Source organism: Propithecus coquereli, unplaced genomic scaffold, assembly GCF_000956105.1.
Source record: "Propithecus coquereli isolate 6110/MARCELLA unplaced genomic scaffold, Pcoq_1.0 Scaffold285, whole genome shotgun sequence".
Lineage (NCBI taxonomy): Eukaryota > Metazoa > Chordata > Mammalia > Primates > Indriidae > Propithecus > Propithecus coquereli.
In genome coordinates this window covers 2,726,034-2,748,332 of record NW_012148452.1, presented here as the reverse complement: position 1 = coordinate 2,748,332, position 22,299 = coordinate 2,726,034, and the positions used below count along the sequence as shown (strand labels likewise).

The following is a 22,299-nucleotide window of genomic DNA, read 5'->3' as shown; positions in this document are numbered from 1 at the left end:
AGCAAAGAGGGGGCTGCTGGCTACGGCTCTGGGGAGCCGGAAGTGGGGGCGGCCTGTCGCCTACTGGTAGCGCAATTGGAGGCGGGGCATTATAGGGGTACAGGGCTTACAGCTACTTCCGCTGATGACCCCGCCCTGGGGGTACCTCTCAAATAGATCCCCAGTGGCACCTCAGTGTATCCATTCACGTACTGGTTTCGCTGCGGTCATCCGGTTCCAAAGGCACAATGGGAGAAAAACCTGCAGGCGAGGAAAGGGGAGAGGGCTGGGCCTGGAGCTCAGTCTCGGTCTTCTCCGACTGGCGGCGCGGGGACTTCCCTTTTTCTGTGTCTTAACGGGTTCCTCCAACACTCCCTTTTTTTTAATCTATGGGCGGACGACCCTGCCGTTCTTCATGACCTGCACTGTGCCGTCAGTCCTGAATAAAAATCTCTCGTCCGAGAGATAGGAAACCTGGATCTGAGACTGCTACTAGCTAGCTGAGGCCTCCTGGCCTCCAGGGAGTGGGGAACAGGACGCTTCCAAGGACCCGGCTTGTCACCCCTCCCTATCTCTCCCGGGGACCCAGAGCAGTCAACAGGATGGAGGGTGGCCGCTGGAGGTCGCCTCGGCCCCGCGATACCACCAACCCGAAGACATGGAGAACAGTTGATTCCAGTTCTTAACTAACAGCCTCAGACCTAGAGTGGGCCTGAGCGTTTTAATACCAAGCCCTGGGGCTAAAGTGTCCTCTAGAGTCTTTGTTTATAGAGTACTGGAACTTTTAGTACAGTTAGTAAGTTCCAGGAAGACAGGAACCTTGCCTGTGCTCACTACTTTAACTCCAAGGTCTGGAACAGTGTCTGCAACCTAGCAGATTCTTAATAAGTATTTAGCTGAATGCTGAACTCCTTCAGGACAATGATTGTGTTTTTATTCATTTCCAGCACTTAACTGTAGTGTTTGGTCATTACAGTGGCTTTGGCATTTGTTCAGTGCTTTACCATGGGCTTCCTAGAGTGTAGAGCTTAATTCTGCCTATTCCTCTTCCCAGATCAGGGGAAATAGGAAGTCAGGAGGTTGCATGTTTTGTTTTTTCCCAAGGGCAGGTATCAGATCCAAAACTACTATACAATTGAAGGTACTGTATGTGGGAAAGATGGAGAGAGGCCCAGATCCCAGATAATAGAGGCAGCATAGATATAGTCATTAATAAGATGGAGAGGCCAGGCTGGATTCCAAACTCTGTCATGGGAGGGGAAATTTTTCCCCATTCTCCCTTCCCTACTAAACGCCAGAAACCAACATCCTCCTCCATCAGTTTTTCAAAACTGGGTCCTAGGATCTTGGACTCCAGGAGGTGATGAAGACACAGACAGGGACACCAGAAGCCACCTATAGATTTATTAAACTTTATTTCCTCTGAGTCTCTGGGGAGTCAGCAAGGATGTAAGGCGAAGTGGCAGTAGCTGCAGGGATCTGAGCAGAGCTGGTGCTGGGAGGGGCCGGCATGGACAGGAAGAAGAGGAGGAGATTTAAATATCCAGTGCTAAAAGCCGGTTAATGGGTCTCCTTCATCTGTCTTTGGATTTTGTGTAGCATCTCCTGCATCCGCCGCAGCTGGAATAGGCACATGAATCAAAATGGGGCCCTTTGGAGAGTCTAGTATTATTCAGTATTGGGGAAAGTGCCCACAAGTTCTAATCCCTTGAGCTAGGGCCTTGGAAGCCCTGAAGTGTGATGGAGAATCTGGGCAGAACTATCAGTTGACCAATCCAGGGCCCAGATATGCAGCCAGAGCCAGGCATCTTTCGGTTCCCAAACCAAGAGATACTAAGGTTTATGATCAAACATGGGACCTCCTAGGCTGCCAACCCCTGTTATCCCATACTGCTCTCACCTCTTCATCTTTCTCTCGGATAAGCTTCTCAGTTTCTGGATCTGTCCCTGGTGGGGCAGCAGGGATGGGGAAGTCGGTACCACTCTCTCGAGTCAGTTTGCTGAGAGAAAGGGGAAAGGAGGATTGGTAAGGCTAGGAGGACCCCAGGACCCACTTGGATCAAGCCCAGGGCCTGTAGAAGAATAAGGGAAGGGATTGGTCTCACCCAAGACTGTGCTTGGGATGCCCCCTGCCAGCTTTGTCCTGGCTTATGGTCATACTTGCGATTCCTTTCCTTCACCACCAGGCGGGTCATGCTCTGGATGCACTGTGCCCGGTAGTTTTCATAATGTGTCTCCCGTGTCACATCCTTCAGGTCCTGCATGTGGGTACGCACCAGCATTGTCCTCAGCTTCACGAAGTCGCAGTGCCCAGGGTTTTCCACTGCACAGCAAGGCTAGGGGTCAGCCAGAGGCATGGGTGGGGGAGAGCCACTGAGGGCAAGGAAATACCCTGGTCACAAGCTAGTGCTTTACCTTCCACAATGCCCCAGGGGTAGAGTCGACCCCGAACTCGCCGCCCTCTGGCTTCTACAACAGTGTTGCTGCCGATTACCGCAAATGGAATGCTTTCCTGGAAGAAGTTAGGGGTGCCTGTCAGCACCCCTCATTCTCAACTGTTCCTTTCTACCTGTATTTTCATCTTCTCTGCTTCACTTTAGGAAGCCAGGGCCCTCTGCCACCCCAATAGCCTGCCATGGTATAGAATCCTACTCTCCTCTTCTGCCCAGAAGAAACAAGATGGGAAGGTCCGGGACCCCTGGGGTGGCCCCACCTTTAGGGCTTGGTCCTGTAATTTGAAGTCCTCATCCTCATCAGAGTCACAGTCTGGGAACTGATAGATCTTGATTCCAAAGCGCTCAATCTCTTCCCGGATCTGGCAAACACATGAGGGGCCCACAGTTCTGGGGACCCCATCCTTTCTAGAAGCCCACCTAATCCCCTCCCTCCACCAGCTTCCCTCACTTTGCGTTTCTTGCGGTCCACTTCGGGAGGCGTTAGTGTGTCTGCCTTAGCCAGGATAGGCACGATGTTGACCCGCTGATGCAGGGCCTTCATGAATTCAACATCCAATGGCCGGAGCCTGGGGAACAGGAATCTGTGACCACCTGCTAGTGGCAGCCCTGCCCCTGGTGCTCTTGGCCTGTTCCCTTGGCAGCACCCGGTGGTGCCAGAGGCCTCAGGCTTGGACCATACCCGTGGCCGAAGGGTGAGATGAAGTACAGGCAGCAGTGCACTCTGTTGTCTTGGATGTTCTTTCGGTTCAGGCCACTCTCATCTCGGAAATACTGCTCAAACTGCTGGTCAATGTATTCTGCCACAGGCTTCCAGCTAGGGCAGGGAAAGCAGAGAAACCATGAGAGTGGGGGCTGCCTAGTGAGCTCTGGGACTGAAGAGAAGTAGCCCATTCCCTGAGCAGTGTTTTCAAGGCGCTGTAATTCCCTGGCTTGCTTTACTACATCTTCAGGAGATACCTGGGTAGGCTGGGGATATATTTCACATGTCCTCATAGAAAATTAGACTGAACGTACAGGCAGAGTTCAATAAATACCAGTTTGATGAAAGGGAAAGGGCCTAGGTGACCAAACAAAGTAATAAGAACAGCAAGGTGGCTGCAGGTGAACACCCGTTGGAAGCCAGGGAAGCCCTAAGTCAGGTTCACAGTCGAGCCTCAGAGACTTTGCTCATGTGGTTCCACTCTCTCCTCCACCTCTCCAAACCCACACCATCCTGCAAGTCCCCATCCAAGAACCATCTCTTCCATGAAAGCTCCTTTGGCTATACCAGCGCACACTGCTCTCTCCTCTTCACCACATGGGGAAATAAATAAATATATTTGTTCCAAGAACTTCCATTTCCAGGTCCTTTGCTCTCCTATTATCTAATTTAATCCTCAGTGCCCTGACAGGTAGCCATTATGAATTATGTCATCATCATTTTTTTTTTTTTTTGAGGCAGAGTCACACTCTGTCACCTGGGCTAGAGATCAGTGGCATTATCATAGCTCCCTACAACCTCACGCTCCTGGGCTCAAGCAATCCTCCTGCCTCAGCCTCCCAAAATGCTAGGATTACCATACCTGGCCATAATTCTATTTTTTGTAGAGATGGGGTCTTGCTATGTTACCCAGGCTGGATCACTCTCATTTTATACATGAAAAAACTAAATCCAGAGCAGCTAAGAAACTTGCTTCAGATCATTTGGCTAGTAAATTCCCTACCCACCCAATGCCCTGGCCTCTGACTCCTAGCTCAGTGTTTGCCACTACACGTTGCCTGACTCATTTACTAATTTGTTATCTGACTGACACATATGTTAGAGAATTGCTCCCACCTCCCTGCCACCCCCTGCTGCCACTAGACTGTAGGCCTCTCAGGGACAGGGATCGTTCATACTTGTTCTGCATCCTCTAAAATATCTAGCACAGTCCGGACCCCTAGTATGTTCTCAATAAATTCTGGCTGTTTGACTAAATGAGTACATATGGAGGTGCAATGTAAACTGTGAGGTGCCAAGCAAATGAAATTATTATTGTTATGGAAGATAAAAGAAGGTTAGTAAATTGACTGAAGGAGAGAGTGGCCCTTGCCACAGTAGGAACTGGGTACTTGTTGGGACGAGAATTTCAGGGCAAGCCCAGTTTGCTGAGACATACTCCTAGAGCAGGAAGGGTGATGATGATATGGAGCCCACCTCAATCCATCAGGAATATTGATGGAGACCATGTACTAGCACAGGACTGTGGCAAGGACGTAAGAAATGGCCCTCCCCTCAAGGCTTAGACGTGAAGTTGAAAATGAACGAGTTTGCTGAGCCAAAAGTCACATGTGGTCATGATAAAGCATGTGATGGGGAGTCAGGGCACAGAAAGGTCTGCGAGGTCATTACCCAGGGTCAGCTTCATGGGTGTGTGACCTGTGCAATCACACAGGGACCCAAGCTCAGAAAGGCTCATGCTTGATTTCATGCTCTGCTGCTGCCATCTTGAAATTCTTAATAATTTTGACCAAGGGGCCCCACATTTTTACTTTGCACTGGGCTCCACAAATTATGTTGCTGATCTTGCAATTATCATTGTTAAAATTCATGAGTGTAATGTAAATAGCCCTTTACAATTTTCAATACACATGCATCATTCTGGGTGATGTTCAGATCAATTGAGTCGGGGGGGGGGCTGCCATTTTTCAATTAAAGAAGTAGGAACACAGTCATTTGCTCAAGATCACGCAGGTACTAAATGCCAATCAAGACTTGAATTCTCTAGGGCTCTTAGCACCACTCGCCTAACTTCTTCATCAAAGGCACCTCCTTTTCTCCTGTTTATCTCATACATTCTCCTCCTCGTCTGTTTACTTAGTACTGACCATTACCTAAGTGTGCCTCCACTTCCTAGGAAAAAAAAAAGCCAGAATGATGGGGGATGTAGCAAAGCCACCTTTTCTTTTGGCCAGTGGATTAGAGGGTACTTGGGGCTTAAACAAAGTTCCACCATTTTCCCCTCTGCCTCTTCTTTCTCACCTTCACTCCTCCCTCCACGGACCCCATTCCTTCAACAAGACTGGTTTGTGGAACCTAAAATGTTGCTGGTGAAAGGAAACGAAGGAGGGAGAGTGATGTTTATTGGGCACCTGTCAGGCCCTGTACTAGATGTATTCACATATATTTGTTTTTTTGAGGTTCGGAGTTCTTTCTTTTTTTTTGTTTTTGTTTTTGTTTTGTTTTGTTTTGAGGAAGAGTCTCACTCTGTTGCCCCAGCTAGAGTGCAGTGGTGTCTTCATAGGTCACTGCAACCTCACACTCCTGGGCTCAAGCAATCCTCCTGCCTCAGCCTCCCAAGTAGCTGGGACTACAGGCACGCGCCACCATGCCTGGCTAATTTTTTCTGTTTTTAGTAGAGATGGGGTCTCACTCTTGCTCAACTTGAACTCCTAAGCTCAAGCAATCCTCCCACCTCCCAGAGTGCTAGGATTAGGTGTGAGCCACCACGCCTGGCCTTTTTTCTTATCTTATGTCCCTACCCCCCATTAAAGAATTATGGGTCAGAATTGGAAGGAATGTTAGAAATCATCTATCCCAATCCTTTCCCTCTCACTTTGCCGAGGAGAAGATGGCTTTCCAGTAAGGGGAGTGGCATGCTCAAGGCCACAAACCTCTCCTCCTGACAAGTTTTTGCACGTCTGCCTATGTGTGCACCTGTGTGTGGGTATGGGGCAGGTGTGTGGGTTGGGGTGGCTGGGGTCGTGCTTGGTCAGACATACCACTCTGTGTTGTTGACTGCATCCCCAAAACCTGGTGTGTCCACAATGGTGAGCCGCAGCCTCACACCCTTCTCTTCTATGTCCACTGCATGCTTAGTAATCTCCACGGTTTGCATGATCCGCTCTGGAGAAGAGGGAAACTGAGGCCAGGGCAAGGGCAAGGACCTGCCCAGTCAGGACAAACCACTAACCCCAACCAGCTTTGCTGCCCAGACTGCCTCATCCACACTGCCCCCCTCTCCACCCCGGGCCTGTTCTCTGGGAACCAGCAAGGAGCACATTTCCCAACACAGGAAATGCCGGTGGCTGTTGGCTCTGGCCCCAGCCTCTTCTCTGCTCTTGGCTTTTTTCTTGGATTCCTGGAATCCTTGGGGGTCAGAAACTCATTCAGAGAGCAAGATCCTGGTCCCTGCCTTGCTTCAGCACCCAAATCTTTAGGGAGCTGGCTGGTAGGCTGCCAGACCAGATAGGCCTATGGAGAGATGCTGTCAGTCTCTCTAGGAAGCTATGGTTTGCTACATGCTAGGAGACATCCTCCAGACTCCGGAGTGAGTTTAATTTCCCAAGATGGGTCTGCCTGCCTATCTTCATGCTCCTCTCCTTTGCTTACCTTCAGCACTTAGGAGTTTCCGGTCCCGGTACAGGTCGGTGAGGAAGAGGCTGTTGACGAGAGTGGATTTGCCCAGGCCAGACTCTCCTGGCAGGAGAGAAGACAGAGGCACCAGATCAGAAGGTAAGATGTAGGTAAGAGGCAACTCCACTGCTCAAGGTGTGGGGGAACTGCTTTCTTATCTAATTGGGACTAGACTAACCAAACCATGCATTTCAGAGCAGAAAGGAAACAGAGAGATCAGCTGGTCCAGCCTTCTCATTTGAATGAGGCCAAGAGAGAGCAAGAGATTGCCCAAGGTCACACAGAAAGAGGCAAATACTAGAAAATTGTTGGTCAAGAGTTCTTTGCACCACTTCACACCTCCCCCACACACATACACACTTTTGCCTACCAACGGCTCCTGGCTATTTTGCAAAAAGGCACAGCCACTTGCTGCTTGCTCCTTTCCTACACATACCCGCTCCCCACACACAGACACACACACCATCCCCACCTGAAACACCCCCTGCCCAACCTAGCCCTGCCCCTTTTCTACCTGCCACCATGAGGGTGAAGTCAAAGCCTTTCTTCACAGACTTTCGGTGGACTTGGTTGGGCAGGGTCGCAAAGCCCACATACTCCTTGTCATCCTGGTGAACAGGAAGGCAGAATGCATCAGGGCGAGAGGCAGGAAGGGCCCCGGCACCTAGTACCAGTCTTCTCTCTCTCTTTGACTTCTAGGTCTTTGCTCCAGCCTTAAAGGAGTAGTGCTGGACTCCTCTGGGTTCCCGTATGAGGCCACCCCCTGGGCCTCCTGCCCCTGCTGGAACTGTCAGTTTCCAGTGCTTTGGGGGCAGACATCACAAAGCTGGGGCTGACACAGGACAGAGAGAAGCTCCAGATACACACACACACACACACACACACACACACACTGAGGCTCTCTGCTCCCTCCCTGGGTCTTCTGCACCAGCCCACTGAAAGGCAAAGGCAGGGCTGGAGGCTCTACCTCAGAGGAATCATAGGGATCGAGCTTGCCCCATGGGCTGCGGGGCCGGGCTGAGGGGCTGAGAGGGGCTGGGGCACAGAAGTACTGCTGGCTGTCAGAGGACTGGGACCACGAGGGGGGTCTGAACTCCAGGTCATCATCACAGACGTCCGGGGCCTGGGGCCTTGGCGCTGGGATTTGGGGCTTGGACACCCAGGGCTTAGCCTCCGGTGTGTGGCAGCTCTCGCTTCCTGGGAAATCCTTCATGAACTTGCTCAGTTCTCCATCATCCGTGGTGTCCTCCAGGAAACGCTTGATCTGGGGGATGGGGGGCGGGGTGGAGTAGGTGGCAGGTGGCAGGAAGGCAGGAAGGGAAGAATGAGGAAGAAGGTGGAAGACAGGAGAAGGCAAGAGGGAAAGGGGGAAAGCACTTGTGGTTAGAAGAGAAAGAAACTGCAGCCAAGCCAGAGGAAGTACTCACTATCCCTCCCTCACCTGCTCACAAGCGGGCCCCAATCCAAGATGCCAGGAAGGGTCCCAGGGTCCAGGAGGAGCCCTGGGCAGCCCCTGAAGTGCTGGCAACCCCTCTTGGGAACTGAGGAGCAACAGTTCTGATGCTCCCTCTCAGCAGGGTGTTAGTGAGGCTGCCCTTCCTGGGGGTCTGGCCAAGCCAAGGGCCAGGGACTGCCCCAAAGGCCAGGAAGGGGCAGACAGAGGCATTAGACCAGAGAGGAGAGTGTGGCTCAGGACTCAAGGGAAAGTGCAAAGAGTCAGGATGAGGCAGGGTAATGAGGAAAGTAGGTAGGGGAGAAGGGAGCTGCTGGCCCCAGGTAAGACAGGAGCCAGCAGCAGGTTCTGTGCCTCCTGTCACTGCTGGCCAATGCACTTTGGGATTGAGGTGCAGATCCTCCTGTGGGTGCTCACTCCCCAGGGTTCACTGCCTGGAGCTCAGTATAGCTGACCCTACACCTTACACCAGACCTTGAGCCCCAAGAAAGAAGAGTAAACCTGCCAGTGGATGCTGAGTGTGGGACCTTGGAGGGACCAGGTGAGGGAGGGCGGACACTGGCTATGGAAAAGCCAGGGAGTGGGTGGCTGGGGTATGGCTGGGCCTCCAGAGCTGCTGACAGCCTCAACTATGAGGGACATGTAAGGGGAAGTACCCTTCCATTGCCCCCTTACCCACTCTGCCTACAGCTAGCACTGCAGGAGAGGGCCTGCCCCAAACTGTGAGCCACAGCTTTTGCAGAAGTCTGTTCCACCTCATCCCCAGCTAGGAAGAGGGGCTGTTCTCCCCCATTCTCACCCTCAGATCTAGACCCTAAAACTTCCCCTCTCTTTTGGGGGTCAGCCTCCTTTGTGGGGTGCCTGGCAGTGCTGGGCTCAGCCCTGCCCCACAGTACCCACATGCCACCCCCAGACAATGGACAAGGGCTGGCTGTGGAGGCTGACTCACCCTCTGGGGGTTGGCCAAGCCAGTGGGGGCTACCCTGGACCACTGTGGAGTCCCAGCCGGGCAGAGGGAGATAAGATGGCCACAGTCTTCCTGCATATCCCCATCTTACAAAGGGAAGAATTGAGGGAGACGGATATGCATGCTGCTGGGTTTATGCCAGAGGGAAAGGATTGAGATACGGAGGCTAGAGGGAAAAGTCCCCTAGGGGCTGCTTCCAGGCTGTCACCCCTCAAGTCCTCACACCTGCTTATAGCCATGGTCTCCAGGGTTCACCTGGACAGAGGGGAGGAAAAGAGGCCCTTTAGCCTGTAACTGGAACTAGCCTGTGGTGGCTTAGTGACCAGAAGAAGCTGTCCTGAGGCAAGCCTAACCTAAGAGGCTTTTCTCACCCATAACATTTGTGAGGTCCTTGGGGTGACTATACATCATAGTTTATGCTTGTTATCCTAGCATAATGATGAATTGTGTCCCCTTTCACTCTCAAAAATGTCCCAGTTTGGACAATTAATCGTATGGCAATAGAGAAGGGATGGGGCTAGGGAGCCGTGGATCTCGTTGTCTGGCAGCTAATGAGGCTGGGGAACTCCAGGAAATCCTGCCTCTCTGCACAACCGCCCAGTGACCCAGCAATTGGTCTGGGGTTCGGGCCAAGGGTGGGAGAGGACTGTGCTCCACCGGGATCCCCAGGGGCACTGAGTGGAGGGGCAACAGGGAAGGGAAGAGGGAAGGCACTGATGCCATCCCTAGGCCCATAATCTTCCAGCAGAGCCGCCAGGAACCCAGCACCTTCCTCCCTTCTGCCAGCCCTGGCTGCTCCTCAGCATGGAGGGGCGACAAGGGGTTTAGACAAGCAGTCAGGATTCCAGGGTCCTCACCTCCTGTCTGTCCATCCCACACCCCCAGCTCTGCCGGTGACCAAATCATTTCTTTGAGCCCCATTCCCAGCCAAGGCAGGGGGAAGACAGGTCAGGTCCATCCATCTCCCAGAGCAGCACCTTACCCCAGCTTCAGCCCCGTCCTCAGGGACAGAATTCTCTTGCCATCCCAGTGAACGGTCCATGCCCCACACTTCAGACTCCCTGTCGGCAAGCTCTAGGTCTAATTTTATCTTCCAGGCAAAGTTCCTCACACACAGAAACGGCCTTGTCTCGATGCTCCTGTTGTCTATCAGGCTTCCTGGCTTGCTCCTTTCCTTTTCTATTTGACCCCCCTCTGTCTCTGGCAGGGGCCAAAAAAGCCTGTGGAATGTCCTTCCCCACCCCTTCTCCTCCCCATCCCTTGGCTCCCACCCTCCAAGGACAGCTCAGCTGCAGCAGGATCACTCTGGTTCCTCTGCAGCCCCCTCCTTCTCTGATTGGCTGCCCCATGACGCCCGCAGCCTACCCTGGTGGGCACAGCACCAACCTCCCACGTCTGTCTGCAGCACAGGTTCTTGATCCACTTGACCTCTCCTGTTAACCCTTGCCAAGGACACTGTGGCCTGCCTGAGGACTATCAGCTGTCCCCAAGGTGACCTGGCCCATTAGTACATGGGAGCAGCCATTCAGGAGACCCATTCCCAAAGGATTCCAATCCCCCAATCTCTCTCTTTCACCTTAACTTTAAGCAGTGCTGAAGGAAGTAGGATGAGATGTCCTATAATCCTCTGGGTACAGGTTCTTATGGGAATGGGCCCACCCTTCTTCCCCAGTGTTCCTTTGTTTTCTCCCAGCAGGAAGCCCCACTGTCTTCAGAAATCTGCTCCTAGATGTCCCTGCAGGGAACCCCAGCCACCCAAGGGGCTTTGCTCCAGGGCCTCCTCCTACCCTAGGATACCTGACCTCTGCTCTGGGGGACTTGTATCAATTCTGTCACCCCAGGGATTCCATAGAGTCAAGGGGGAGCTGCTAACACTTGGTCTCTGAGGGGCATGGGTTTAAGCCAATGGAAGGCTGGCATATCAGAAGCTTCATTTAGGTGGGAGACAAATTAGGGAGCCTGGCTAGGAGTGCACAGACGGAGCACTTGACTAGGAGTCAGAGGCCAGTGTTTCTGGTTGGGTCAGAAACACCCTATATGAGTCTGGGTAGTGTCTTAATTTCAGGGTCTTAGTGCCAATTGTGAATGGCCCTTCCTTGCTTCCCAGGGAGGCTGGGGAGAGAAAGCACTCCCCAATGACACATACCTTAAGCTGCTTTGAACCTGAGGAGAAAAGGCACATCTCAAGTCACAGGATGGTCATTGGTGTTGGCCTGTCATTCTTTTCACATGCAAATGTAACTCCCAGGGGCTCCCATTGGGGAAGCCTCCCCACTGATTCCCAAAGCAGCTGGGACACTGACCTCCTTTGACAAGGAGACCCTCACAGAGGAGTCTGGCCTGACATGAACCAGTCAGCCTAAGGACTTGGCTGGCTTGAGGGCAGGGGCCTGAGGCTGGGGCCGTTGGTGGTGGTGGGGTGTCTTTAATTAGAGAACAGAGTGGCCTCAGCCAAGCTGAAAGCACCAAGACCTCAGCTGAACTGAACTTAGTGTGTGGCAGAAAAAGCCCCTCTGGCCACTGCTGGACTTGGCACTGGGGACAATCAGACCTTCCCCAAGCTTCCATCCCTAGAATAATCAGTCTTTCCATCCCCCATGTGGGGAGAAAGAAGGGGGCAGGGATAAGGACAGGCGCTACTTGGCCTCTCCCAAGAACCCCCCTTTGGGGAAGGTCACAGGGTCACCCGGACTTCCTGACCAAGACTTGGGCCTCCGCCTGGACACAGCTTGAGAGACAAGAGCCCGAAAGGTTGGCTTCTCCAGACCTGAAAGCTTCTGATTCCATGGGGCCCAGGGAGTTCCCTTCTGGAGGCTGCCCACAGCCAACATCCTGTCCCACAGGCTGGTCACGGATCGCCTCCTGCTGTAAACAGCTTGTGCCTCCCAAGCAGAGGGCAAAGGCTGTGGGGCTTCCAGACTTCGAGGAGAGGATGGTGTGTGGCCTGGAGGTCCTGACACCCATACATTGTGTTTGTGGCAGGCTCTGACAACAATGGCAGAAGAGCTGGCATCCTCACAGCCAAGCATCAGAACTTCCTACCTGAGGGCTGGGGGAGGCTGGCTGGGGTTACTGTTTCTCTTTTTGCTACAGGCAGGTGGAAGGGATGGGTCTCCCTACCCCCACGCACTGCAGAGGACCTGGTTTGGGGGAGGGGGTGGGGGTAGAGGCAGCAGGAGGGAGCTTCCCCACGGTTCCTGTCCCAGAAGCAGAGGCATATAACTGATCCCACGGGGCAGGATGGTGGACTGGGCTTCCCTCTCTCAGGGGTCCCTTTGGGAAAGGCCCAGGGGCTGCCCCTTGCCAAGCTGTGGGAAGGAGGGACTGAGCGTCTCACCATCCCTCTTGGGGAGGCAGGCAGTGTTTGTGGGCCGCCTCTGTTTTCCAAAGGAAGTTGGTACGGACCCCTGCGCCCAGGGTAGGTGGGTGAGGAGGGGTTACCCAGCTAACAGCTGACCCAGGCAAGGACAGGGTCCCTCCTCAGCTCATCGCTGACGCGCCCTCCCCAGCCAACATGCGCATCTCAGCCGGCGGGCACCTCCCTCATCACGGACCCACCCCTTCGTCCAAGACCGCGGGGGCAGCACCCTAGGGGTCGGGGACCACTCCGTTGCTGCTCCGAGGGAAAAACTTGGGAGCGGCGACGCAGAGCCGCTCGGCAGCAGTGCCTGCCTGTGCCAAGGGCCGGCGACAGCGCCTCCCGCCCCGCACAGCCAGGGCTGCAGCGCCGCGGGTCCCCCTGGAGCCTCCCGGGAGCGGCGGGCCCTGCGCGCCCCGGCCCTGCCGCGCGCCTGCCCGCCTTACCATGGCTGCAGCCCGAGCCGGGCCGGCTCCGCCTGGACAGCGCCCGAGCGACCCACGGCCGGAGCTGCGCGCCGACCTCACAGCACCGCTGGCCCCCACCCTCCTCCCTGAGTGCGGACCGCTGGGGGCGGGGCCCGGCGGCGGGGGCGGAGCGAGGCGGCCCCGGGGCGGGGCTGCACCTCCGCTCCGCGGGTGCAGGCACGAGCTGGGCCGGGGCCCACCTGGGGGCGGGCCTTGCAGCTCAGGACCCCCGGAGGCGCAGGGTACCGAGCGAGGGTCGCTCAGGACAGGGTGGAGGTCTTGGCTCCTCGTCCCTGGGCTGCCCTGGTCACCTGGCTCTTCCTTACTCAGCTTCAGGAGCGCCGCGGGGGCTTGACCCAGTCCTCAAAGAAAAAGGGACAGCCCACCTGGCATCCCCAGAAGGAGACGCCTTTGGAAGGGAAGGGGGGTTGCTACACAAGTTGAAGAGAAACCGTCAGTTCTCTAGAGATTCGGCAAGGTTTTCAGAAAGTGAAGTCACTGATGTCCAAGTTACTGTCCATACCCTCCACACCTCCTAAGGGGAAATGTCATACATTCTTCACCTCCACCCAAGCTGAAGAGACAGGTTAGCCGCAAATTCCCTTCGTGCAGGACCCCAGATTAAAGATTAAAGAGGATTTGCTGCATAAATTATCCAGGGATCATCTGCTGGAAGGGTGGAAGGGAGAGGCTGAGTGGTTTTAATAGGATGGTGGAGCCTTGCCTGCGGCTGAGGACAGTGGGGAGGGCCTTGGGAGAGGCCACCTCAGGCATGACCCAGACCCACCTGGGCCACTCTTCCCCCAAGCAGGTGGATGCTATGGGGACAGATGCTCCCAGCAGCTTTTAGAGGCATTAGAGTCTCAGAAGGGTCAGAGCAGCAGCTAGGGGAAGGCAGATGCTTGGTAGGTGGGGAGTTTAGATGCCTGGGGAGTGAGAAGCTGGTGGGGGATTTCCTGAGCTAAGCAGTCTGAGTTGGTCAGGCTCCTGTGGAAGTTTACAGAAACATGCCCCGACCTGATCCCCAAGGGCAGGCTGACTGGCCTCTGCCTGAATATACTCTGGACAAAATGAGACTCACAGTCATGGCCCTCTCTATGGGTAAAAGCACCTGCCCTGTTTCAGTCTGATCTGCAAACCAGTGGTCACGGTCTGAGTCAGAACTCAGCCAAGGGAGGAAAGAGGGCCTGGCACAGCAGGGGAAATCAGGCTCAGAAAAAAACAGGGCTGCTATTGGAGACGTTATTGGCTATTTGGCACTGGTGGACTGGAGGACAGAGGGGTGTTGTTGCTTCGAGACATCGGGAGCATTCATGAGCCAGCACGTTGAGGAGAAACCTTTCTAGCTGGGTGACCTTGGGCAACTCACTTCACCTCTCAGGGCCTCAGTTTCCACACCTGAAAATGACGGAATTAAACTAAATTTTTAAAAATTTTTTTTAGAGACAGGGTCTCGCTCTGTCACTCAGGCTGGAGTACAGTGGTGCAATCATAGCTCACTGCAGCCCGAACTCCTGGGCTCAAGCGATCCTCCTGCCTCAGCCTCCTTAGTAGCTGGGACTACAGGTGCATGCCACCACATGCTGCTATTTTCTTTTCTTTTAGAGATGGAGTCTCACTATGTTGGCCAGGCTGGTCTCAAACTCCTGGCCTTAGGTGATCCTCCCGCCTCAGCCTCCCAAAGTGCTAGGATTACAGGCGTGAGCCACTGCACCTGGCATAAACTAGATTATTTCTAAGCTTCCTTGCAGCTCTGGCATTCTAAAAGTAGAGGCAGTGGGGGAAGGAGGGTATGCTGTATGCTGATGCAGGCCTTGGAGGAAGATAAAAGAGCAAGGCAGGAGCAGGAGGTGCTGAAGAAAAGTTGGCCATGCAGAGAGAAGGCCCAGGGTCTGAGAGAAGAGGAGGCAGTGTAGGATGGGGACAGCAGCTTGCCTCTGCTAAGGAACCTCTGAAGGTATAGAGAGTCTCCTAGAAAAGGCCTGGGGCAGATCAGGAGAGCTAAAGCTGTACTCAGGAAAACAAAGACATAAAGAGAGAAACCAATGACTGTTGGAAGCCTGTAGAAGCAGCAGCTGCTACTGCCATCAGCCCCAAATGTCAAGCTTGGGCTACACAAAGCCCCACTGTTCAAAGCCCCAGGCCGCTACTACTCATGCATGCACTCATAAGAATACCCGTTGGGCACTTCAGTCCCCCCCCACCTCGGCACACAGGAGTGTGGCCTGGGGTGGGGAGAAAGCCTACATCAAGGAAGACAGGCCCTGTCATAAAGCCTTGTTTTCCTCTATCATAACATCCCTCCTCCCCACAAGCCTCAGCTGCGTTCCAGTGTGGACACAGACACAGCTCAAAGGGCAGCTCGGCTAGCTCATCTTCAGCTGTGGCTGGAATCCCAGCTCTTCTCTGGCACCTGCTGCCCAGGCTCCCGAGAGGCACATTGGTGCCAGCTTGCCTTGAGGGAAGTGAGGCTCCAAGAGAGGCCTGGGACCATGGAACTCAGCTCCAAGCCAAGAATCTCAGGGTCTGGATGGCCACAGCCACTTTCTAATCACTGTACCACAGGCCCAACATGAAGCATGCTGGGTGAAATAAAAGCCAAAGACAGACTTTGAGCCATGCTACCTGCACAAGCCCTGCATGCTAACCTGTAACGTTCAGAGGCTCTGAGAGAACTTGGCCTGGGCTTAAGTCCCATGCCAACTTTGGTGATTATCTCACTGCCCAAAAGTCCCTTGCCCTCCCTGGGCCTCAGTTTCCCCCACTGAAAGAGAAGCCTGGACCCCCCCAACTCCAGTTCTCACATTCTGTGTTTATGGCAGTAGGGTCTGACACCTGGTCAGAAGCAGGGCCGAGATATAGCAGCCCTTGCATGAATCCCTGACTTCTGAGTGCTCTTCCCCATCTCCAGGCAGCAGGTGACCTGGCCAACTCTGCCTTAGCACCACTCAGCTCTTGGAGCTATAGGTCTCCCTTGAAATTCAACATCCCACTAAGCATTGATGTTCTCAACCAGAGTACAATTTCCCGGGCACTGCTAGCATCAGGTATCCAAGCCCAGTGTCTGGGGAGTGGACACTTGGCTGGGAAACTCAGCAGCAACCACAGCTCCAGCCTGCTGGTCCAGGCTCCTTTGCTTAGGTCAGACCAACATGGTCTATCTTGGCTCCGTGTCTTTCCTGCCCACCCGTGGGTGAAGGTTGTGCGGCACAGGAGCTAAGCAAGGAGGCTGCACTTAGGCCAAACCAGGGCCCAGGTTCAAAGCCAAGAATAAAGAGTGATTACCACAGGAAATCAGGACTTCAGATCTACATGACTGGCAAAGGCCATTTTTGCCTCTCAGTAGCTAAGTTTCCCTAAGAAGTACAAGAACAAATTGTACCTCCCTTCCCCAGAGGTAGTCACTGATGATACAGTCAGAGAGCCCTGGTGGGGCCAAAGGGCTACCACTGGATCGTGTCTTTCAAGGAAACCTCAGCCAGCAAAATCTGTGCTAGACAAAGGCAAGAGACCAAAATCCTTAAGCCCCGCTTCTCCCCCAACTGCTGCTACATGTCCCATGATCCTGGGGCAGGCATGAGATGTGGGTGGCAAGGCTGGGGAGCACTGTGTTTCCTGGCACCTGCTGAGTGGCTACAGAGAGGGGCTATTCCGGATCTGGCAGAGTGCTAGAAACCAGCCACTCTGATAGGGCAGACAGTCCTCCCGACACCCATCCTGAACAGGCAGGGCCACAGGAGCTCAGGGTTGGAAGGGACTTATACACCTCCCCCTAATGTGACTAACCCCCGGATGTCTGACTCCCCTTAAGACACCCCTCCCACTGCCTTCCCAGCTTCTGCTTTGCTGACTCATTTTATTGGACTTTGGTTTATCCTTTGAATGTCCACACCCTTCCAAGTGACCCATCTGTATACTTTTCTCTACCAAATCAACCACAAGCCCCTCAAGAGCAGGGAGTATGTCTTCTCTTTTAACCTCTGGTCACTTCAGTTCAGCAAACATGTGATGTGATGTCTGCCTGGGTGTCCAGGCCTCTGCCCCCAGGAGATGGCTAATCAATATGGATTGACTAAAAGGATTCATTGATTAGTTTTCCACTCTGATTTTAGAGCACAGACAAGCCTTGAGGCCCTGGGCTTCACTGACCCATCACTTGCCCTTCATTCTGGCTGCTAACGAGCTCACACCTACCTCCCACCCTCATGTTCACATGCAAAAACATAGATGTTACTCCCACTAAAACCTTTCCCTTCACAATTCTTGATATCTAAAGGTGCTGCTGAAATATAAAGAAGTTATTTTCCAGGAAGATGTGAGTACAGAAGGAGGATTTCTATACCACATAGTTGAATCCCTGGGGTAGGATGCATAGTTGAATCCCTGGGGTAGGATGCCCCTTAAAGTGCTCCCAGCTTTGATGAGCAAGCTCTGAGCCTAAGTTTCTTCATCTGTGAAATAGGGAGGAAAAAGTCCACCTCATAGGTTGCTGTGAAGCTTCACCAACACACTTAACATGACCACTAAATGAATGATACCCATCATCTCTGCTAACGGGAAAATTATCAAGACCAAACCAGCAACTGTCAACTGTGACTATTTCAAATGCCTTTCCTCCAAAGGATTATGAGTGTGCATGTGTAGTGGGTGTAGATGGATGGGAGGAGAAAGAATCCCAGAGTAATGCCTGAGACTAAAGTGACATTGGAATGACCATGCTGCCACCACCTGCTACATACCACACCATCTCTAGAAAGCAGGTCTTGGCCTAAGACCTGCTGATCCAATTCCCAGAAACAGGCACCGTGGAGACCCCTGGAGCTAGATGACTTTGCCTGCAGTGGCTGTGCCAAGGAAGTGACACCCTCAGTGTCAGGGCCTGAGCTTCTCTCAGGAACTGCCTCACATTCCCTCCCCCTCCTCCAGGCCTTCGGTCAGCCCCCAAGGTACAGCTGTCTCCTGCTGCTCCCTGCACAGCAGCTGAGCCAAAGGCAGCTGAGCGGAGGAGGGTAAAGGGACATGGCCACTTCTGCCACTCCGGACAGCCTGCCTCTGGCTGAGCAATTGTCAGGGTGGCTTCTGGGTCACAGGTTTGCTTCCTCACCCAAGTATGTACCCTGATCTCAGAAGCCAAGCTCTCTAATCTACTCAGGCCCACTGTTTCTCCTTTTACCTGAAAACCCCACCATTTCAAACACCATCAGACTATTCTGACAGAAAGATGTGATGTTGGAGATGGGTTCTAGTCACGAAGTAGCTTCTGAAAATACACCAGAAAGTCCAAAATGGATTTGGCAGATTCTTCCTATGTAGGATCACTCTGGGAAGAAAAAAAACTAAAGGACTCTGGCCTCAGTTCTGCCATCAAGCCCAAGAGGAAGGCCCTCATTTTATAGGCAGAGGAAGTAACCTGCCCGGGTCTCACAGTGAAGCTGGGACATCATCCCCCAACCCTGTGCTTCCAAGGGCTCTCGCTGAGGCCAAATGCCCCACAGCTTGTCCTTGGTGACCAGCTATCTCAGTTTGCCCAGGACTGAGGAGGTTCTTGCGATGAGGGACTTCTAGTACTAAAATCAGAAAAATCTCAGGCAAACCCTGATGAGTTGGTCAACCTAGCCTGTCCCCAAATTAGTGAGTCTTGGCCAGAGGTCACCAGCCTTCCACGCTGCTCTGGAATTGTCTGCGGTAGCTGGAAATGAACAAGGTGCCATCTGACAGGATAAGATCCCTGCTTCCTAAGAAGCTGTGGAGTGAGGGTCAAGCTGCTATAAAAAGCCTCCTGAGGTGTCCTGCTCTATTTTCAACAGCTCCGCTCCATTCTTTCAACAATTCCCTTTCCTCTCAACTACAAGCCGATATGCAATGCAGGAGAAAATGAGGGGAACTGGAAAGACAGTTCCTAGGGTTCCTTTGAGACAGCCTATATCCTAGGATTCTGCTAACATCCTCACAAATGCAGAAACTCCCTGAGTTCCTTGGAGGCTTTGGATTGTTCTTTACAGAGGAAGTTCACCTGAGCAAAACTTTCCTGTGTTCAGGAGCCAACAGGAGACCGATCATCCTGTCCCTCAGGGGACAAATGACGTGTCACCCCAAAGACACTGAGGTCTGCCATAGGTATCACTGAGACAGCCTCCTCAGGTTCCTGACCTGTTTTCCAGAGTCGGTTTCTTGCATCATTGATAGATACAGCAGAGAGTAAACCACCTTGTCCTCTGACAGCCTGAGAAGTCACATTTAAGGATGAGTAGGTCAGGTGCCTTAAGGACACAGGATCTTGGGGCTAGGGCACCCCTGTCTATCAGAGGCATTGCAGCCCCTCCTGTCAAGAACTGCTTTATTTCCAGGAACTCCCCAGGGCTGTGTGAGAAGGCAGTCTCCGCTGACCGAATAGGGCACCCCCAGGACCTTCCTGTGAGCTTCTGCTAGTTCTGATACCAAAAAAAGCCCATCAGGAATGCTTCCCTCAATCCAGCACACCCTCCTCTAGGGAGGCTCCAGCCCCTAATGTCCCAATCCAAGCATCTGTCCCCCCCACTCCTTAGAAAGAGGGTCTTGAGGGGCCCTTTGGAGGGGGTGCTGACACATAGAGAGAGAGAGAGGCTGACTCAGGCACTATCCCCAGCTGTTTATCCAGAGAGGCTCGTGAAGCTGAACAACAAACATGCTGCCTCTCTCGAGCCAGGCGCTGTGGCTGGCCACCAGAGAATTCCCGCCTGGAATGGAATCTGGAACACTCTATGGTCAACCGTCCCCAGATCAGAGGAACCAGAGGGCCCTTGGACACCAGCACCTCAGAGCCTCCATCCCGAGACTGCCTGAGGACCATGCGGCCTAGGAGACAGGCTGGGGAAAGCCTAGCTCTCTCGTGCTTTGCAGGGAGAGTACTGGTCCATCTCCATGCCACCCTACCGCCCCAGAGCCAGAGAAGACCGGCAGCCTGGCTGCCTGGGAGCCTTCTCTTCTTCCCAGCTTCTGAGGACCAGCTCTGTTGCCGAACAGGGCTGGAGAGCTGTAATTATCGAGACAGGATAAGAGCTATTTTGGGAAGTAGCCGCCCTGCTGCCAAGGCTTTTGACTTCCTAAACTAAAACAAGATGCACAGAAAAAGACAGTGAGGGTGGAGGAGAAAAGGGAGGAGCCTGCTCAGCCAAAAACATCAAATCTTGAATTAAGGGAAATAGTAATCCATTCCCAAAGGTACAGATTTGTATCTATGGATGAGCAAGAGACTAGCTGTAAAGAAACCTCCCCAACTTTGGGAAGGAGGGCAAAACTTGAACCTCTACCCACCTCCCACTGACTCCCTCTTTCCTACGACCCTCCAAGAGCATTATTGAGTCTGTTCCATCTATTTTGACATTTGAGCACAAACTATTTCATATTATTGTTTAAATGTTTCCTGTCCGTGTCTTATCTCTCCAACCAGATGGTTTCTCAAGGACAAAGAATGTATGCTGTAAAGCTTCAGTGCTGCCCCAGTAGTGCCTAGCAGAGTGCTATGGACATCTGAATAAAAATTGTCTATGGAAGGGAGGGAGGGAGGAAGGAAGAAAGGAAGGGAGGGATGGAAGGATTTACTGTCTTAAACAAAGATAATCTCTAAAAGTAGCTGTTCCCACCCACAGCTGAGCTCAGGGCATGGGGCTAGATAAGAACCCATGGTAGAGGGGGTGGCAGCGGCATTTCTGGACACCTTCCCTTCAGCTGTTCTGTTATCTGAGCTCGGGCTGCCCCCCTGCTCATTTGTTTTCCATTTGAAGTCAACTGTCCATCCTGGGCTAGCCCATGGATGGGACCCATTAGAAGTCATTGCTAGGTTTTGGGTAAGACAAAAATATGGCAAGAGAAAGAATGGAAGTAGCTTTGACCATCTTACCAAACATGGGCCAAGAAGAGCCAAAGTACTTATGGGAACAATGCACTACGAAATAAGGACACTATGTTGCCAAATTCAGGACACAAGACGGCCAAGAGCAGAGTCTACTTTGAGTTTTTCCAAGTTAAGGACCCAAATAGTGTGTAACCCAAAAAAGCAACCCTTTTCTGGAGTGCCCCAGGCTGGAGAGGGGAGAGTCAGGTGGGGACTGATTCAATCCATGGCTGCCCCATCTTTCCACAGGGCACTTGGCAGGATTTGTCATCTGCCAAAAGGTTTCTATTCTTTCTCTCTAAGGCTGCCACTAGCTCGTATAGCACTTTTGTGCCAACCTCCCCTCTGGGAGATGCAGCCCCACAGGTGCATAGCTTGGCAAGTGCAGCACAGCTTAGAGTTCAGCCCCCACTTGCCCCCTCTACCAGGTGCCCTTGTGCAGTGAACAACCTGCCCAACCATAGGGAGCAGCTCTGTCTCTCTCCACACCCCCTTTCATCAGAGGCCAGAAAAAGGACTTGATGGGGTGTGGGAGGGGGCACAGGAAGACTGGAAGTAACCTCCCAGGGACATTCTTACCTCCTCATCTGTCATATCAGAGAAGTAGAAGCCAGGCATTCCCCGGGGGACAGCAAATGAATTCAGAGAGTACCAACAGGAGGGGAAAAAGAGAATTTTACTAAAGATGCCCAGTGGACTTGGGCATAACCTGGCCCAAATCCCTTCCTAGTGCAAGTGGCCCAGATAATAATAGCTAGTATATGCTGAGTGCTCACTACTGCAAAGCACCATGCTAAGTGCTTTACACGTAATATCTTGTAACAGTCCTCACAATAATCCTTAAAGGAAGCCATTATTCCCATTAACAGATGGGGAAACTGAGGCTTAGAGAGGTAAAATAACTTACCAAACTCAAGGTCACAGTCAGAAAATAATGGACCCAAGGCTCAAACCCAGTAAGATAACTCCAAAGGCCATACTTTACTACACCCCCACTTTAAAGAGCTTTGCTGCTCTTTGCCATCCATCACTTGGCAGGCTCATGCTGGTTGGGACTGGACTGCATTCCCAGGGCTCCCTCCTTCCCAGGAACTGCTTTATGCAGAGCCCTGACCTGTCATGCTCATAGGGCTGGGGCATATTTTGGGCCACAATACTCACAGCAAGTCCCTGCTGCCAAGAATTGCTGTATAAGGGCTGGTCCCCACCCTCCCCTGCCACCAGAGAGGCCAAGAGTACAAAGGAGTGGAGGGTCATGAGGCCCTGGGGACAATTCTCTTAAGGATTCTAGAGCTGCAAGACCCACTGACGGCCTCAAGGGGCAGGCCCAGACATCTCTGGGGATCCTGCCTGGGCAGTAGTCAATTAAGT

At 52.9% G+C, this 22,299-nt stretch overlaps 1 protein-coding gene across 5 annotated transcripts; it reads right to left on the bottom strand.

The window, feature by feature from the left end:
* Positions 1 to 1,363: 1,363 nt before the first annotated feature.
* On the bottom strand, positions 1,364 to 21,665 carry SEPT4 (septin 4). Of its 5 annotated transcripts, XM_012648442.1 has the most exons (13): positions 21,508 to 21,665; positions 19,968 to 20,067; positions 7,778 to 8,074; positions 7,325 to 7,418; positions 6,787 to 6,873; positions 6,177 to 6,300; positions 3,115 to 3,249; positions 2,884 to 3,001; positions 2,693 to 2,794; positions 2,395 to 2,491; positions 2,140 to 2,302; positions 1,880 to 1,979; positions 1,370 to 1,599 (listed from the first exon to the last, which is right to left on the bottom strand). In XM_012648442.1, the coding sequence occupies exons 1-13, from the start codon at positions 21,513 to 21,515 to the stop codon at positions 1,540 to 1,542; spliced, it is 1,485 nt and encodes a 494-aa protein (XP_012503896.1). In that variant the 5' UTR covers positions 21,516 to 21,665; the 3' UTR covers positions 1,370 to 1,539. The 5 variants fall into 5 exon arrangements, with proteins under 5 accessions (XP_012503895.1, XP_012503897.1, XP_012503896.1 ...); XM_012648443.1 differs by lacking the exons at positions 19,968 to 20,067; positions 21,508 to 21,665 and adding an exon at positions 10,213 to 10,685 and having other exon boundaries at positions 1,369 to 1,599; XM_012648444.1 differs by lacking the exon at positions 19,968 to 20,067.
* Positions 21,666 to 22,299: the final 634 nt, after the last annotated feature.